Consider the following 18,420-nt stretch of genomic DNA (forward strand, 5'->3'; position numbering starts at 1 on the left):
TTTCATTAATCTTCGTGAAGTTTTTGCGTGCGGGTTGAGGACTTTATTATCAAAGAAGATTCGGCTGAACCAAGAGCCCCATAATCGGTTTGATTTTACATCTAGTCAAGCGTCGTCATGAGTTGTAGTTGAATTGTTGTAAAAGCTCTAGCCTTGCAACGACTCTAGTTTCGGCCCGATTTCAACATCAAAGCAAACCTCGCTCATGAGGTTGGCGAAGGTATCTCTGATGTCGTCATGCCTCATGTGGTTGTATCCACCCTTCGCATATTGAAGGGCGTGGGTAAGGTCGAAAGATAGACCACATGCATGTGTGAGTGGAGTTTTGGGTGGTTCCCATCCATACCTGACCTTTTTGATCGTCTTGCTGAATAATTTGTCAAAATTAACTGGCTAAAAGGAGTTTTTCTTCTTTCATGGTATGTAAGTTATTTATCTGTTTTAGAGCAATGAAATTGGTCTCAACTTATGAAAGCGAGTTTGTTCAAACTCTTTGTTTTTGCTTTTTGATGCTCTACTCTTCAGGGTTATACAGTATTGGGTTTTTCCCTCCGAAACCGCCGAATTACATCAGGAGCGAATGGCACCATCTTTCTACTGTGACCGAAAAATCAACAGCAAGAGAGGAGTTTTCAAACCAACCTAAGTATCGAAAGCTCGTCTCGAAGTTGGTTTTAATGGTCGTCGATGGAATGAGAAATGACATGGCCCAAAATTTGTCCACATTCAAAATGGTGAAACAAAAAAACATAGCTAGTGCCGGGATTATGAAGTTCGTTGCAAAGGCAGAGACTCCGACCGTGACCATGCCCAGAATTAAAGCCATAGTTACAGGTAAGATCTCTTTAAGACCACTCTTTCTTGATGAATACTCTACGGTCCGACCATTTCACGAAGTGGGAAGGAACTATGGCGTAGATTCTATTTTTTTTCCAGCAGATTTCGACTATACTTCGAAGACAGCTCGTAGGGGGTTAGATGAGGTATTATATTTTCAGTCGTGATTTGGATTCATGATTTTTTTAAGAGTTCCGAGTGTCGAGGAAAATTGGTCTGACTTTTTTTGATAATAATAAAGATTCTTAGGAAATTTCCAGGGGAAGTGACTCCCTTTCAAGTCTTACATCAAATCAAAAATTTATTTTTCTAATTCTTATACTGTTTGTGCAATAGCATTCAATCGTCATGATTTCCTTCATTTCAGATTCAACCCTCGGATTTCCTTCATTGAATTTCTCTTTGAAAAATCTCCATGATAAACTCGTAAGGATGTCTTTGAGTATTTTATTAAGATAGCAAGTTCGAGAAACCAATTGGACTTGTTTAGTGTGGGTGAAACGTAATAAGCAATGGGTTAGTTTTTGGTAGGAGCTGATTTCCTAAATTTAGTTCAAGTTAGCTATCGGACTTTCATAACTCGGCTTTTTTGTCGGCGTACTTTGTCCTAAGCTGTCAATGTTCCTCTAGCTGAAGCTAGATTTTATAGAATCGAAAGGCGTTCGGAATTGGTCTTATAAGCTAAATTTTAGGGACCTCTGATTTGGCATGATTTATTTTTTTTCTTATGAACGTTATTTTTTTTTGCTGAAAAGGTTTAATCGGCTCAAGTGGTTTCATTACGTCGTTTCAAGGAGAATAAATGTTTATGCATTAGTCTATTAAGGAGAGGGTAAATGTTCGAGTTGCAAAACTTGATATTTCAAAGTTTTTGGTAATTTTAATTTCGGTTGAAATATCGTCTACTTAAGTTTTGTCGGATTTCAATAAATTGCGCTCAACAGATTTTTCTGATTGTTTATTTAACGCAGCTGACTCTTTATCTCCAATTGGTAGTCTAAAATTTAAAATCATTTGAGACAAACCTATGAAGTCTTCATAGAAGTAATATTTTTAAATGTAGATTTTTTTCGACTTAATTGCCTTCGCCTCGTTTTCTTCGTTTAAGTTGCATCGCAAGTGTAGCAAATGTCAGTTTAATCTCTGTGTGTAACAAACTCACATTAATCGTTGGTAACAGCACGTATGCTATATTGACGTGCTCTTTTTTCTCAATTTCTTGAAAGTCAAATAAAACTACTGGAAATCTGATTGCTGGAACAGCGCAATTCACTATTTGTATTAACACTTTTGACGAAGGAGTTTTTTCTGGAAAAAATAATTTTATTGGTCTTTTATCTGTCTGCTTAGGTTTTGTCGGCTCAGGCTTAACAGTGATATTTTAATACTGATTCCTATTTTTTGTTACTCAAGTTGATAGTTTTGATTGATCCTTGTTAATTGTAAAATTAATGGCTCCGATTTTGTATAGTTTAGTTTTTTTTGTTAAAATATTTGAATAAAATAGTGATGACTCATTTAGCGTCAAATGGAGATTGATTATAGGTTTTAAAAGAGTTATTTGCTTCGGAGTAAACACTTTGGGGCCATGTAAAAAAACTTCGGTATTCGCTTTGGGGCTATGTAAAAACATCATCGCGTTTCAAAATTTCTTTGGTGACAAATTATTTTTCGGCGTCTATCTAATTATTGTCGCGGTGATTATCGCTCGACATATGTTCTTCAATTTGAACAAAATATCGGACGAATATTTCATTTTTCGTAATTGTTTTCTTTAATCCTTGCGACAAGCAAGGGTAGTGCAATCGGGTACTGGACTTTTTTTACCGTAAAAAAGTTTATGGCACAGACTGGTCAAATGTGTAGGAATGGTAAATTTCAGACATGCTCAATTTCTTGAAATTTGGAATAAAACTACCTTCATTTACGTTGTAAATAGGTGTAGTCCGTTTCCGTTTTTAGTTTGTTTTCAAATAAATTTCTTGAAAAAATGATTTTTTTTTTAAAAACGGTTTCGTGGTTTTCGGCCTAGTTTCCCTCGGTTCATTTCCCGTTTTTTAAGTGAAGTTTTTTTTATTCTGTTTTTTCGGCCTTTTTGTTAAGCATGTATTTTTTTTGATTTTGACTTTTTTACTCTCGTTGAAAGTTTGTAACTTGTCATTACCAAGTCTGATTTTTAATAATTTTGTTTTTTTCATAGTTTTTTTTCGATTTAACGGTTTTAGTTTATATTTTATGGCATAATGCTGTAGGCAACTTCCTTTGCACTTGAAAGTGCAAGTGTTGTTCATTCTAGTCTCAGGTGGGACTTAAAGCTGTAAAAAAAAATTTATGAAATCATGTTTTTGTTCTGTCTGCTCAAAGTGCCGGCTTTATTTCCTCTTTGTTAGTTTTGTTCAGTTGCTAATTTAATTTTTTAAATTTCTGGCATGTTAGCTTAGAATAAATTTCTATTGAGACATACGAAAATTTGATTTTTGTTAGAACTAAATTTTTTCTAGGTTTTCCAGTTTTTCCGACTTATGTTTGTGTTTAATCGCAAGTTCAAATTTTTCGACTTTTTGGCTTCAGCATCATTTTCTGCGAGCTAGCTCATAATGTTTTGTTTGTGTAGTATGAAAAGTGGTGCGGTGCGTAGCTCCGACTGCTTTCGCCTCTGTTATTACCAATTCAATCATGAACACTCACTAAGTGCTAAAAAACAACTGAGTTTTATTGCAAAGATCAGCTCGGAAAATTTTGGGCTTTTTAACCGCTAGCGGCTGTCCTTATTAGTTTGATTTTTTTGAGTATTTCGTCATTTTTTAACCTGTTTGTTGTATCTTATGTTTATTTCTTTACCCTTAATGTTTTATATATTTAAATGCAGGCTTCACTATCTCGCCATGTTCAAGTTTTTTCAACGTATTATTTTATGTTTAACAAAAGAATTTTTTTTCACCTTTAAGCTATATCGTATATTGCAACGGTTAAGGTTTTTTTTTTCAATTTTCCCGTTTAAATTCGATGTTTATTTCATCAAGTTTGAAATAGCAACCAAATAGTAGGATATTGTCAGAGTTTTCCCAGGTTTTGCGATTCTAATAACCAAATCATTTTAGTTTACGAGATAGGCAATTTTCGAGATTTTTCAAAAATTTCAAAAAAAATTTAATTCTAAAAAATTTTAAAAATTTTTGAAATTCTCAGCCTGTAGTTGGGTGCTGTCAGGGTTTTCTCAGGGGTTGCGAATCTTGTCTCCAAGTCTTTTTTCAAAAAGTTTTCAAAAAAACGTAAATGTTAAAAAAATTCCAAAACTTTCAAGATCTCAATCCTGTTATTGGAATCTGTGAGGGTACACTCAGTAGATTGCCAATCTTGCCTCTGAATATGGCTGCTGAAATCTTTGTAGTTTTCGAGATATAACTTTTTTTTTTAGGTTCTTTCCAAATTTTTCAGAAAACTTAATTATAAAAAATTTCGCAAAACTTGAAATTATTATCTCTGTAGTGAGGATCTGTCAGGATACTTTCAGGAGTTGCGAATTTTTGCTCCCAGTATGACTGCTCAAATCCTTGTTATTTTCGAGATATGACGTTTTTTTTAGGATTTTAAAATTTTTTCAGAAACTTATTTATAAAAAATTTCGCAAAACTTGAAATTATCATCTCTGTAGTGAGGCTCTAACAAAATAATTCGTTAAAATGAAATTCCCAACCCTGGAGTTGTGTACTTTCAAAGATTGCGAATATTGCCATCAAAAAAGACTGCTCAAATTTCAGTAGTTTTCGAGATGTGAATTTTTTCTGGTTTTCAAGAAAATACCTCTCTTAGAAAACTTTTCTCAAAATTTGATTTTCCCTACGTTGTAGTTGGGTGCTGTAAGAGTACTCTCAGGAGTTGCAAATCTTGCATTCAAATGCGACTGCTCAATTGCTTTCAGTTTCCCAGATGTGACGTTTCTGAATTCATTATAAACTTAGATATAAAAACAATGTCACAAATTTTTATGGTTTTTCAAAATTTGAATTAAAAAAACGAATGAAAAACTTTACAAAATTTGAAGTTACTCTCAGGAGTTGCAAATCTTGCGTCCAATTGCTACTGCTCAATTGCTTTCAGTTTTCCTGATGTGACGTTTCTTAGTTCATTTTAAATTTTTCGAAGAACTTATATAAAACTTCATCAAATTTTATGGTTCTTCAAAATTTATTTAAAAAACTTGATTAAAAAAATTTGCAAAATGTTTAATACGAACCCTGTAATTGGGTGCTGTCAGAGTACACTCGAAGAATAGTTGTTTTTGAGTTGTTGAAAATTCGAAGCACCGGAGGTGCGGTACACGCTAGTAAGAATTGATTGAAATCTAATTGATTGATTTTTATCGGCACGGTGCAATAGGTCACTTCAGGGGCGGATGTAGGTTTTTCTCGAGGGGGCGGATTTTCAAAAAGTTTTCGAAAATTTTGACGACTTTTTTTTAGGTCGACCAAATTGATTTTCCGAGCTCTCCTAAAGCAATAAAAAAAGACGCTGTTTTGGCCAAAGTTTCTGCGCCGCAGGCAATTTTGTAAAAAATAATAAGTCAAAAAAGCCGTTTTTGGGCACTTTTTGGAATTTTTTTTGGCGTTTTTTTTGGCGCGCGCTCCCCTCAAAGTTAGTATATATTGGCGCCAAAGGCGCCTTTAGAAAAATTTTAGGGTCGGTCGGCCAAAAATGGATTTCTTAAAAAGTACCAAAGGGGGGTCGAATCCCGAAGGGGGGGGGCGTCCCCCCTAAATCCGCCCTTGGGTCACTTATAGAATGTTCGTTTGTATAGATTTTGTTTTTATTACATTTGTGATAGCCAGAGTAGTTTGGGTACCGTTGTTTTTTTCCTGGAAACAACAAGTTTTTGTGACACTAGTTCCGTTGCATGTATTCTCTTTGCAATATGGCGAGATCAAAATAGCCTGGAAAAAGCTGCGATCCTATTTTTATTTTGAATGGAATATTTGTATAGGTGACGTCCCTGCGTTTGTGGATGTGTTCGGAAACATGGACGCTAGCCGCTTTGAGGGCGATAGTCTAATTGACCAGTGGTTCGATAGAGGATACAAAGTTACCATGTTTGGAGATGAAACGTGGCACCGTCTATGGGGAGACAAGTTTGTCAGAAGTGATCCTGTGACCTTTTTTGTCAACGAATACGTCCAGGTTGATCTCAACGTTAGTCGCCATTTGGAAAAAGAACTTAAACGTGATGATTGGCAGGTCATGATCCTGCATTTTGGAGGTTTAGATCACATTGGACATCTTTATGGAGCTTTTAGCTCTCTGAGCCCAGGGAAGTTAGAAGAGATGGATAGGTATATAACGCAAATACTGGACGGTCTGAAGAAGAATGACAAAGGAGATAATGATTGGATGTTGGCGGTGACCTCTGACCACGGGCAAGCAGATGCGGGGGGTCACGGAGGGCCAACAGAAAATGAAGTATTGACTCCACTGTTGATTGCATCTCCTTTGATAAAGAGAGTATCAAGTCATCCTAAGGAGACACTGGTTAAGCAAATTGATATAACCAGCACCTTAGCCTATCTTACTGGTGTTCCAGTTCCTGCAAAGAATTCCGGTGAGATGATATTAACAATGAAATTAATAGCTTGATTTTGCTTCGCATACAGTTTTGTGCACCAAATTGTTTCAGGAATGGTTATAATAGATTTAATTGAATCAATTGTCTCTTCGAGGGAAGCTATACTACGCTACCTGAACTACAACAGTCAGCAGTTGAAAAAACTACTGGAAGAAGTTAGTAGTTCGGCTAAGCTGGAAGTGCTAGGTCTTGAACAGGCTATTCAGAGGCACCATTTATGGCTGAGGAATTATCCATCTATCGACGAATCACAGGTGGTGCGTATTGATGTTTATAGTGTCGAACGAAGTGAAGGTAGTTTGTTAAGTTTTTTTTTTCTCGTTCATTCAGGAAAAGGTCATAATGATTCATTCAGGCTCAAGTTTGGTTTTTATTGTTTTTTTTTAGTTCAATTTATATTCGTTTGCCTAAAGAAAGTCAAATTACGCTCTACACTAGCCAAAGTGCAAATGGTGCGAAAAAACGTGAAAAGTTTAGTTCCTGAAGCGGATTTTACTTTTCAGATTTTCCAGCTATTGATACATTCTTGTAAACGTGGGCTATTTAAAAAAAGTGTCAAATCATAAAAGCTTCTGGTAATTTAGAAGAGTCGTGACTTTAGTGTTAATGGAACTTCCACAGATAAAAGAGTTTTTAATCAATTCTTAATTATTCAGGTTGACGAAGTGAGGCAAAATGCTTTTAATAAAGTTCGCTCTGAATATATCTCGGCTCTCAAGGAAGCATCAGATGCTATCGCAAGCCACCTGACAAAATTCGAGCCTTTTTTCATCTATGTTTCTTTATTCACAATTTGGACTTTGCTGATGTTTCTGATCTTGAGAATTTCGACGGCTATCTATGAAGACAATCGAAAGCGAAAAAGAAGCGGAATTTTCTTCAACATCGTAGCGTCAACGCCACATATTTTGACCATAAGTGTGTTTATGGTTTCGTCATCAATATTCGTTACTCTTATTACCGTATCAGGAGTTCGAATCCCGCTGGGCTCAATAATTTTCTTCGGATCATCATTTTTTGCGATACTTTCATTTGCATTTCTCCTTGTTGTGCTAGTGATTATTTTTGTCACAAAGAATGCGGTAGACATCAGGTAAATTGTTCAACCAACAGTTAAATCATATCGTATTAATAGCAAGTTTCCTGGTTATTTTTGTAATTTCTTTTTTTCAGAATTCATCGGTTGATAATCTGGGTAGCTATTCACAGTGTTCTAATGACATCTTCGAGTTTCATCGAAGAGGAGCATCAAATTGTGTATTTTGTGGGAACATCAGCGTTAATCATAATCATCATACAGAGATTAAGTCAGCATAACATAGTTCTTTATATGAAAAAGCTGGAGGATTCGACAAATCCACGAACCATAAATGCAGAAAACAGTACTCGAACCATCGCTTGGGTAAGCAAATCTCGTTAAAATGTATTTGATTATGGACATTTTATATGTGCTGAGTTTAAAGTAGATCCAATGTTTAACTTACTAAGAACGATTTAATTTCTTCGAAGCTTGATAATGTGCGCACAAGATATTGCATCGAAAGCATTTGTAAACGAAATATGTTCTTGCAACGCGGCAAAGATACTACTAAGACTGCTGGTATCAGGGCGAGGCCCTGAATGACCCGACTGCCTCTTAAGGTCTATGGAGCAGTAATAACATGAAAAAAAAATAAATGTAACAAATAAAATTGATTTTTTTAAATTTGAGATTTTATGTGAAATTCATCACCCCACACGCCATATTAAGTACAAAGTGATAGATTTCGCTCCTAATAACAAATCAATTATGGCAAATACGCTTTCTTTAACCAATTTAGAACGATTTCTAATACGGATTTAATCTCCGCTTAATCCCAAATTGGCCATCTTTAAACTCCCATAACTTTACAAAAAATGATCACAGGTAAAATATCTTTTCAAATTTAAGCTCAGGGCAACAATATCTTTTGAATGATATAAAAAATCTTGTAAAAAATGGCTAGTTAAAAAGTCGAAATTTGTCTGAAGAAAAAAAAACCTACCGCGAGCACAAATATTCCGTTACTTTCGTTACAAAAGTCGGAACAATAATTGCTCAGAATATTAAAATCATCTAATTTTTGAAGGTTATCCGATCGAAAGTTGCTTCTGTTTTAGGCTGTTGTCATTATCAACCGTAAATTTGAACTGTTAGCTCTATATAGCCGTTTAATGCTAGCTCATTTTAGGTGGTGCCTAGGGATGTCGTATCAGCAGTAGCTGCTCTCTGTCTGTTTCGACTTATCCGTAAGTTCAACCAGACAGGTGACAAGTGGCTCAGCTATCCTGATATTGGCGATTGGCTTCTGCAAGATGGCAATCAACTATTCTTAGGCTCTCTATATTGCGGCGCGTGCGTTGCTGTGCCTGTTTTGCTGCTCATTGCCTTCAGAAGTATCGCAGTGATGCTGCTGTCTTCACTTGGTTTTGTGTTGGTAGTTGGATACCACGCATCTGCATACAAAATTGGTGAGTGTAAAAGTTGCTCGTATATACAATTGCTATCATAAAAAATTGCTGTCATTCATTCTAATTAACCATCTGAACCGAATAGATTACATAATTCACCTTGATGTTAAAATAGAGCTGCATCATATATTTATTTAACTATGTAAACATTGATGGTAATTAATACCAATCATTGGAGATTTATACCGAGCTACGAATCAATTGAATAGAGATCAACTTAATAAACTATTCCAATCATGCCCTTACTTGCGCCGATCGACTTGCGAAATATCAGAAGCTAGGAATCGGAACCAGCATCCTTTAAAGCAAGATAGGTCTTTACCGCTCGAGACATATCTAAATAATGAATCCAATCTAAATACAATTGATAGCCAGTAGTGCTAAATAAAATTACCAATTGAACAGCTCGCATAACAGTAGACGACAGTATACCCGTATTATCCATCCGCCAGATACGGTATATTATATGGTGATAGGAGTGGGATACTGTCGTCTACTGTTATGCGAGCTGTTGCATACAAATGCCTAGCTCAAGGTCTAAGCAAATCAGTCACGGGCTTTAGTTCATTCATACGGCACTATCTTGACCCATGCTTAGCAGCCGACTTATGTACACAGTTCATGGATGACATAGGAAGTGCAGTGAATAATTTTGATGAACTAATACCGACCCTCTCAAAAATTTTCGAATGTGTAAGGAAATCGGGATTAAAATTATCACCGAACAAATGTGAAATAGGAACACAACGAATGAAATTCCTTGGTAATATAATTACACCAGCAGGAATATCACCTGAACAAGAGAAAATTTCGACGTTCCTTAAGAAAATTAAAATGCCGCAAACTGTAAAACAAGTTAAAAGACTAATCGGATTTGTTCAATTCTTCCGGAATTATATGCCAAGCTTAGGTGAAAAACTGATACCTTTCTATCGCCTACTCAGAAAAGATATAGCATTTCAAACAAATGAAGAGCATCAGAAAAGTCTCGAAGTGCTAAAACATGATCTAATTCAGGCAACGGACATAACGCTCCGCTTACCAAAACCAGGATTACAATATGTAATACTATGTGATGCAAGCTATCATGGAACAGGTTTCGTGCTAATGGTTGAAGACTATGTGAAAACTGACAACAAAGGTGAAATGAAAACGTATGCACCAGTGTCATTTGGTTCAAGACTCTTCAACACAGCACAACTGAAGTTCTCCATCTACTATAAAGAGTTCTTAGCACTATATTTTGCCCTCGATCATTTTTCTCATTTCATCTGGGGATCATCAAAACCAGTGATAATACTGACTGACAATCGAAGCTTAACACAATTTTTCCAAGCGAAGACTATTCCACCCTCGGTTTGGAATTTCTTGGACCGCGTCATGTCATTCAACATCATTATCGCTCATATACCTGGAAAAGCAAACTATGCAGCAGATTTTTTGTCACGAATGCAAACTGACCCATCAGCTTCATTATCACTGAAATTGACGGACAAAATACCAGTGCGTGAGATACAAATCGACACGACAGCGAAAGTACCGGATGCATCTCTCAACCTGATCCACTCAATGGATGATGCATTTCCTGAAAAGAAGAAGATCGACGACAACCTCAGAGCACAACTGCTTGAACTCGGACTGTATGAAAACGTCATGAGAGAGCTAAGCTCACAGGAAGCTAGTGCAACCATTCAACCACAAAACTTTGTCCGAATAACGAGACCAATCATCGCAGCAGTACAACACCCTGATCCTGCTGATGTTTTCAGTGACCTGAATATGAGTCACGAAGTACTCGACTTGAAAAATGAACAAGACAAAGATAATGATATAGTAGAAGTTAAGGATTGGAAACGAAACGAACAAGTTCCCAATCTGACATACGAAAATAGCCGCAAGAAAAAATATGCTAAACAATTCAATAGACTGATAATCGACGACGAAGTACTGTATCGAAACTTCTACGATGACACGGGACACGTAAAACATAAGCAATACTGCCTACCAAAACATCTTTGGAACGAGGTCGTGTACCGACTACACAACTCGCGAACCGGTGGACATCTGGGAATGACAAGGACCACAGAAGAGTTCAGAAAACGATTCTACCTTCCAGGATTCACCGAATTTTTAACTAACACAATCAAAAATTGCTTAACATGCTTGCAACTCAAAAGAGCATCTGCAAAATATCAAATTCCGCCATTGCAACCAATCTCGTCATTGCAATGTTTTCCTGGAGACATGATGCAAATCGATATCGTTGGACCACTGAAGTCACCAGTGTACAAATTTGTATTAACTGGAATCGATGTCTTCTCGAAATACTTGTTTGCAGCACCATTGACAAACGCTAGCGCTGATACAGTAGCAAGGGAACTCACGAAAATATTTTTCATGCACAGCTACATACCGAAAAAGATCATAGCAGATCTCGGAACGACATTCACGTCAGAACTAATGCATGAATTGACAACTCTATTAGAAGTTCAAATCAACCACGCAACGCTGAAACATCCACAATCAATTGGTCTTGTCGAGCGATCTCATGGACCTCTAAAAAGGATCTTGAAGCTGAATACTAATGAACAATGGTCAGACTGGCACAAATATGTCCCATTGGCAACATTCATTCACAATACGTCGTACTCTTCATCAATTGGATGCTGCCCTAGCTCCATTTTTCATGGAAGAGAACCAACAAAACCACTTGATCTTCGCTTTTCGACGAAAGCAATGGAATCAGTAACAGCAGAATCAGACTTCGTTACGGCAATGCAAGACGCGATGCTAGAAAAGTTCAAAGAAACAAAAAAGAACTTGATTTCTTCGTACCACAAGTATCGAGGATATTACGATCAAAAGGCACTTGCGCAGCCTCTCACAGTCGAATCATTTTGTTTACTACTAAATCCTCTGCTGACTACACAGTCAGACTTTGGAAGCAAATCAATGCAAGTCTGGATACCCCTGTACAGAGTTGAGAAAGTGTTAACAAATTCGAACTATATAATTCGGAAAGTTGGAACTAACTACACCCAATGTGTGCACCGAATTCGTCTCAGACCAGTTGATCCACAGCATCAACCAGAAGATCTCAATCCAATAGATCCAACGAAGTTTCAAACGGATCCTTCACTCGGAAAATACCGAAGCGAACCAGGACTTTTCGACGAAAACTTGCCGAAACTCTTAGATGAGATCCAACCTGATAATCCTGACGAAACCGATCAACCAGCCGCACCAGCTAGAATCAGACTATCAGTGCCCTTTGGAGCGCCAGCAGTTGCAGCAGCACCTGCACCGATGCCAATTCCAGCAGCACCAATAGTGGTACCATTACCGGTCCCAGTACCAGTAATACCACCACCGCCGGATCCACCCCCAATCCCAGGAGCAGTACATGTGCATGAATTACCACTCGCTGAACTACCAGCAGCGCCACCAATGGATATCATTGATGAACAGGTCACTGACAGATTAACCAGCAACAACTCTGATCCTGAGGGATACAACCTCGACGAATTGTTTCGCGAACCACAGCCAGTTGTCAGACGAAAAGCAGCAGCTGAAGCTAGAGACCGAATTCACGCCCAAATTCGGTTTAGTAATGATGTTCGATATCACCCAATACCCAGCCGCCCAAAACAACCGCGAAAGTATGGACTCCGAACCGTTGACGGACACGAAGTGGCCCCAGTTACATTCATTCCACGATCAACGCAAAAGGACAATAAAGCAAACATACGAAAGAAAGCGGAGGCGGCGAATGAAGACTTTCCTTCACGGGATTCGAAAAGGAACATTATTATGGACAGCGTTAAACGAGCGAAACAATTCACTAAACAAAAAGATGGACCTGGAAGCAGCAAAGACTCGGTAAATGCAATATATGAACCAAATATCTTTGTGGGATCAGGTGATGTCCTACAGTTCCCTGGCTCTATAGCTCACTGCGTCTCAAGTGACTTTCAAATGGCAAAAGGAGTAGCACAGCAGATCAGCAGCGCCTACCCATGCATCAAACCGACCCTAAAAAGCATTGAAACACCGATAGTTGGATCATCAGTTTCAGTTTCTTTGCCTTGGGAAAACAAGTCAATTTTCAATTTAGTCACAAAACCACAATTTTTTTGACAAGCCAACATACTACGATTTGTCAAGAAGCCTCAACTGCATGAAGCAGCAGCTACTGCAGAAGGGAATAAACGCTATAGCCATGCCGAAAATCGGATGTGGACTCGACAAATTGAAAGAAAGCAGAGTTTTCAGCCTAATTTGCGACATTTTCGAAAAAACGAACATCAAAATCTTTATTTATGTGTGACGAAAAATCACGATATCAGCTAGTAACGTTCATGCATGCATTCTTAACAATGTAAGCTCCAAAACCACCCAATCGATACAATTGAAGTCACGAAAAAACCAAAATAAAACAGAAAAAGTATAAAATTTCGAGAAAACTCTCATTTCCTCAAGTTGAGCTTTTCTGAAAAACTGACACCCAAGTCGAAATATACGTAATGCAACCGCTTTGAACCCGTGGAATACCTTCAAGGCCCAACTAGGACTCAGGCAGGAAGTCGGCTCACTAGGAGAAGTCAACTTCGCGAGATCTCGAAAAATCCACCTGTTGCCCATGTTTAAACATTACGAATAAAAAGATTCTGCTCCCCCCAAAAATATTAGCTAGAGAAGAAAGAAATTTTTTGGGCTCAGTAATCATTAGACCACCAATAAGGAACAGGCAGGAAGTCGATCCACTAACAGATCAAAATTTGGAGAAATACATCAATTTACACTATTCCCACGTATTATGATAGGCAAAACAAGAAAAAATATAAAATTCGAGGGATATCTTCGCAGAAATTCAGAAAGAAAGCGTTCAAATGAGCCAACAAACATCCAATGTGCTTGTTAGGCAACCCTAAAAGGTTGTCAGTGATACTGAAGAACAACACGCGAATCTTGAATGCCAAGAAGATATCAAAAAAAGATAAACGAAATTAATGGAAAAAAAAAAAAAAGTAATTTATCAACTACTCTAACTGACGCCAAATTTTGCTCAGGCGAACCAGCAAATTGTCTGAATAGCCTATAGGAGTGAAGTGCAGCTACAGTAGATGAAAAGAACTGAAAAAAAAAAACAAAAAGCCAGACACTACACACAATACGATGATCGCGATCAATGCAAAAACATCGTAGAAATGTGTAATTTTGACTTTTTCAAAGAAAAAAGTCGATCACCTTCATTCAGGGAGTAAGGCCAATAAAGGCACAAAACGCCCATACGATGAAGACCAGAAGACTTCTGAAAAATAGACAACGAACAGTAAATGAAATATCAACCTTTTAGCAAGTAATATAAAGTACTAATTGCTAAGCTAGTTGAAAATTTTCAAAAGAAATCGTGAAGAAATCAACAAAACATATCACTGTTAAGTTGTTGATAATCAATTCACAATCTATGAGGCAACGATTGGAACCACACCGCCTCATATCAAAAAGACTTCAGCATCAAACGAGCACAAAAAGAATGAAAGGCAACAACGAACGAAGACAGCGATATCAAAAATTAAAACGAAACGACGACCAAAACTATTCAGCTACTCCACACGACAGTTCTTGCCGTGGAAATTTAGTTACAGTTGACAACTGAATACATCATGATATCATTAATTTATCCTTATCATCTATCACTTTAACTCCCATACCCCGACTCAAGGTGGCTTGCTTAAAAATTATCTCCCATTTAAGTTTAAAATAATTTATCTTCTCTCGTTTTATTAATTGAATTAATAAACTGTGCTTCTAATACTATGAGTTTATTAAATTATTGCGATATAACTTTTGATAGACCCATACCATATTGATACTTGTACATATTCTTAATCAAAGCAGTCTTAAATTATTATGTGAATTATTGTAAATGTATCTGATGAAACACTTCAACCACCCGGGAAGACTTCCTCTTGTGAGGTTGTGTGACATCATCCCTTCATGATGTCATTCATTCTAATTAACCATCTGAACCGAATAGATTACATAATTCACCTTGATGTTAAAATAGAGCTGCATCATATATTTATTTAACTATGTAAACATTGATGGTAATTAATACCAATCATTGGAGATTTATACCGAGCTACGAATCAATTGAATAGAGATCAACTTAATAAACTATTCCAATCATGCCCTTACTTGCGCCGATCGACTTGCGAAATATCAGAAGCTAGGAATCGGAACCAGCATCCTTTAAAGCAAGATAGGTCTTTACCGCTCGAGACATATCTAAATAATGAATCCAATCTAAATACAATTGATAGCCAGTAGTGCTAAATAAAATTGCCAATTGAACAGCTCGCATAACAGTAGACGACAGTATACCCGTATTATCCATCCGCCAGATACGGTATATTATAAAATGCTTTGAAAGTATTTCAAAAATTGTATTCTACCGGATCTATCGAAGTAAACGCAATAAAGATAACGCGTGTTTAGTCTTTAAAAAATCTTTAAAAGTCTTTAATATGTAAATTTAACATGGTAATGCAGTGCTCCAAGACATCAAGCTCTCCCAAAGCACTGTTTTGCCCGTATTTTGGCAAAATTTTCTGCGCCGCAGGCAAATTTTTGAAAAAACAGTCAAAAAAGCCGTTTTTGGGCACTTTGAAAAATTTTGACAAAAAAATTGCTTTTTTTTGGCGCGCGCTCCCCCTCAAAGTTAGTATATATTGGCGCCCAAGGCGCCTTTAGAAAAATTTTAGGGTCGTTCGGCCAAAAATGTATTCAAAGGGGGGACCCTTTGGGTCGGCAGAGGGTCGAATCCCTGAGGGGGGGGGGGGGGGGGGGGGGGAGCGTCCGCCCCCCCCCTAAATCCGCCCCTGGAAAGCAGATGTTGTTTTTCTGTTTTCACAGCGAAATAAAAATGTTATTTTTTTAATTCAGTTTTCTCAAATATTGTAAATTTTACCAAAAAAATCATATTGATTTTTTCTTCATTTTTGTGTAATTTACTATTTATTTTGTAAATGCTCTTATTTCCAAAGCAGATGGTTTTTTTTCTGTTTTCACAGCAAAATAAAAATGTTATTTCTTTGATCCAGTTTTCTCAAATAGTGTAAATTTAACCAAAAAAATGCAAATTGTTAATTTTTCTTGAAACTCAGAGAACTTCACATGCACATATTTTTTTGAACTTCAAAAGTTGAAATTTTTCAAAAACGAGTCAGTATTTTTTCTGTTTCCTTTCCTTGATTGGCTCTTTACCAACTATCTGTTGGCTATGTTTTTAGATTAAGTTGCTCCTCACTTTCAATGGTCGGAACACAAACGTATTTTATTAAAGTAAATTAGTGAATTTGTTCCCCACGTGATAATGGCATATTTGTGTTCCAGATTTGATAGATTACATGGCTATGGACGATCACGGCCTGTTTTATGCGAGTTGCCTGCGATGTTACTTTGCGGTTTTGATTGTGTCACAGCTTCTCTCAAACCTGGCAGCGCTTATCACCACCTCTCCAAAGATTGTCGACACCAAAAAGTCACTGAGCGCAATGCTATTTATCTACTCTCTGCTTTTACAGGTTCCCCAAGACTTCTTCGTATTAATTCTTCTTGTGCTATTTACATATCTTCTCAATCCGGTTCTCAGTGCAACAAAATTAGAAAATGTTGATCAATTTTTTATCTGTAACATGTTTGCGAGAAGTGCATTTTTCGTCCTTGGTAATTGTAACTCTTTTACAACTATTGACATACAGGCTGCGTATACTGGTCTCAGTGACCATAACCTGGCAATGGTGGCTTTCCAGTTGTTTTTGGTTATGTTCTCTGGGCCTCTTATAATCTACTCTCAAATGAATGCAAATCCTGTCTTGATAAACATAGACAATAATACAAATACATCTTCAAATTGTGTGCTATTTTTGCTAACTTACCGATGTTGTACATGTGCTGTTGTGTTAACATGTAGCTGGTTTTTAAGATTTCACATAATGACTTGGACTGTCTTTTCGCCCAAAGTCATTTTTGAAATCGGCTGGGCTATTTTTGATTGTTTATTGGCCATAGTTTTTGCAGCGACGGCTGTAATAAAGTCTTTGTGAAGAATGAATGAAAGGCAACAAGTCCTTTTGAAGGCGAAACTATGCAGAACCTATTTAAAACTCTCACAAGGAATATCGAATTTTTAATTCAAAATTTTCCAAATAGTTATTGAACTGAACTTTTGAGAGGCATTTTGTCAAAATAGAGCAGTCTTCAATTTTAAGACATAACCCACATAACTTCAAGTCTTCAAGTTATGTGGGTGAGTTATTTAGAAAAAATGAACGATTTGGCTGATATTTCAGATGTCTTTGAAAGTGTTCTTTTACAATTTGCCTCGTACCACTGGAATCGGCCAGCTGCATCAACATTTTTCCAAATTTGGGCGAATGAATCAAATCAAGCTAAGATATAGAAAAGACACAGGTCTGCCCGAATCCTATGGATTTATTTCAGTTTTACAAAGATCTACATTGAATAAAATCTTAGAGCACGGACACCATGAAATAGATGGTACTAAAATTGGCTTGCGTTTTGAAAACCCTAAGTTGGAGCAAGTCTACAAATCATGGCAAAGTAGAGTAAGAAGCAACTTCTACCAAGGCAAGATTGATGAGCCGGTGAGCGGACCAATAGCGCCTGCGTTCAGAGTAAGCGGCATGGGCTCCTTCAAAGACATGTATTTCAAGATCACAGGCGATCAATTTGTACCAGGTGAGATTCAAGAGAGAAATAACTTCGAACGTTCTTTAAAGCAGAGTTATAAAACTTGACTCTTAATTGCGAAAAAGTAGTTGATATTTGCGCATATCTGGGGCATTCCTTTTTTTTTTAAATTCGACGTAGTGAAGACTTTTACGTATGTCTCGATAATTTTTTAAATTTTTTTTAGGAAAAGTCTTAGAACTTTTCGCGCTCAAATTTGTTTTTTCAATGTTTGACTTTGATTTCTTACTTCAGTTCATTTCCCTTGTCAAACTCCACTATCGAACAGCAAAAAAGGATAGTTCACAAAAAAGTGATCGAATTCTTATTGCGAAAGTGGATTTTAATAGCGGAATTAAATCTTTACCTATTAATCCATGTTTCTAAATTCGAGTGACTTAAACGCTTCCGATTAGGAAGCGTTAGCAAATGGGAATATAGATTTTTATCGGGTTAACAACTAGAGGCTGTTTCAAAGAAACAGTTCTTTTTGAAAACGCTTTAACGGAAGATAAAGAGACAATTTTTCTGCAAATGAAAGACATCAGTAGGAATCTTTTATAACTGCTGAAATTGTAAAATTGGAAATCTGCGCCATTTTTTGCGACACAAACTTTTGATCTTTTATTCAAGTTTTTCAATGAATCCTTAACAATTTTGGGCCGTTATCGTACTGCTAGCATCTTCGACTGTTTGAAGAGTTCCTGAACGCTTCGTCG

At 36.9% G+C, this 18,420-nt stretch overlaps 1 protein-coding gene across 2 annotated transcripts; it reads left to right on the forward strand.

Moving 5' to 3' along the window:
* The first annotated feature begins 448 nt into the window (after nucleotides 1-448).
* LOC134847183 (uncharacterized) lies at nucleotides 449-17,164 on the forward strand. Of its 2 annotated transcripts, none has more exons than XM_063864535.1 (7): nucleotides 449-834; nucleotides 5,819-6,430; nucleotides 6,506-6,711; nucleotides 7,111-7,547; nucleotides 7,628-7,856; nucleotides 8,665-8,944; nucleotides 16,343-17,164. In XM_063864535.1, exons 1-7 carry the CDS (start codon nucleotides 450-452, stop codon nucleotides 17,053-17,055), a joined length of 2,862 nt encoding a protein of 953 aa, XP_063720605.1. In that variant the 5' UTR covers nucleotide 449; the 3' UTR covers nucleotides 17,056-17,164. The 2 variants fall into 2 exon arrangements, with proteins under 2 accessions (XP_063720605.1, XP_063720606.1); XM_063864536.1 differs by having other exon boundaries at nucleotides 6,506-6,708.
* The last annotated feature ends 1,256 nt before the right edge of the window (nucleotides 17,165-18,420 follow it).

The sequence above is a fragment of the Symsagittifera roscoffensis genome, chromosome 1 (assembly GCF_963678635.1).
Source record: "Symsagittifera roscoffensis chromosome 1, txSymRosc1.1, whole genome shotgun sequence".
NCBI lineage: Eukaryota > Metazoa > Xenacoelomorpha > Acoela > Convolutidae > Symsagittifera > Symsagittifera roscoffensis.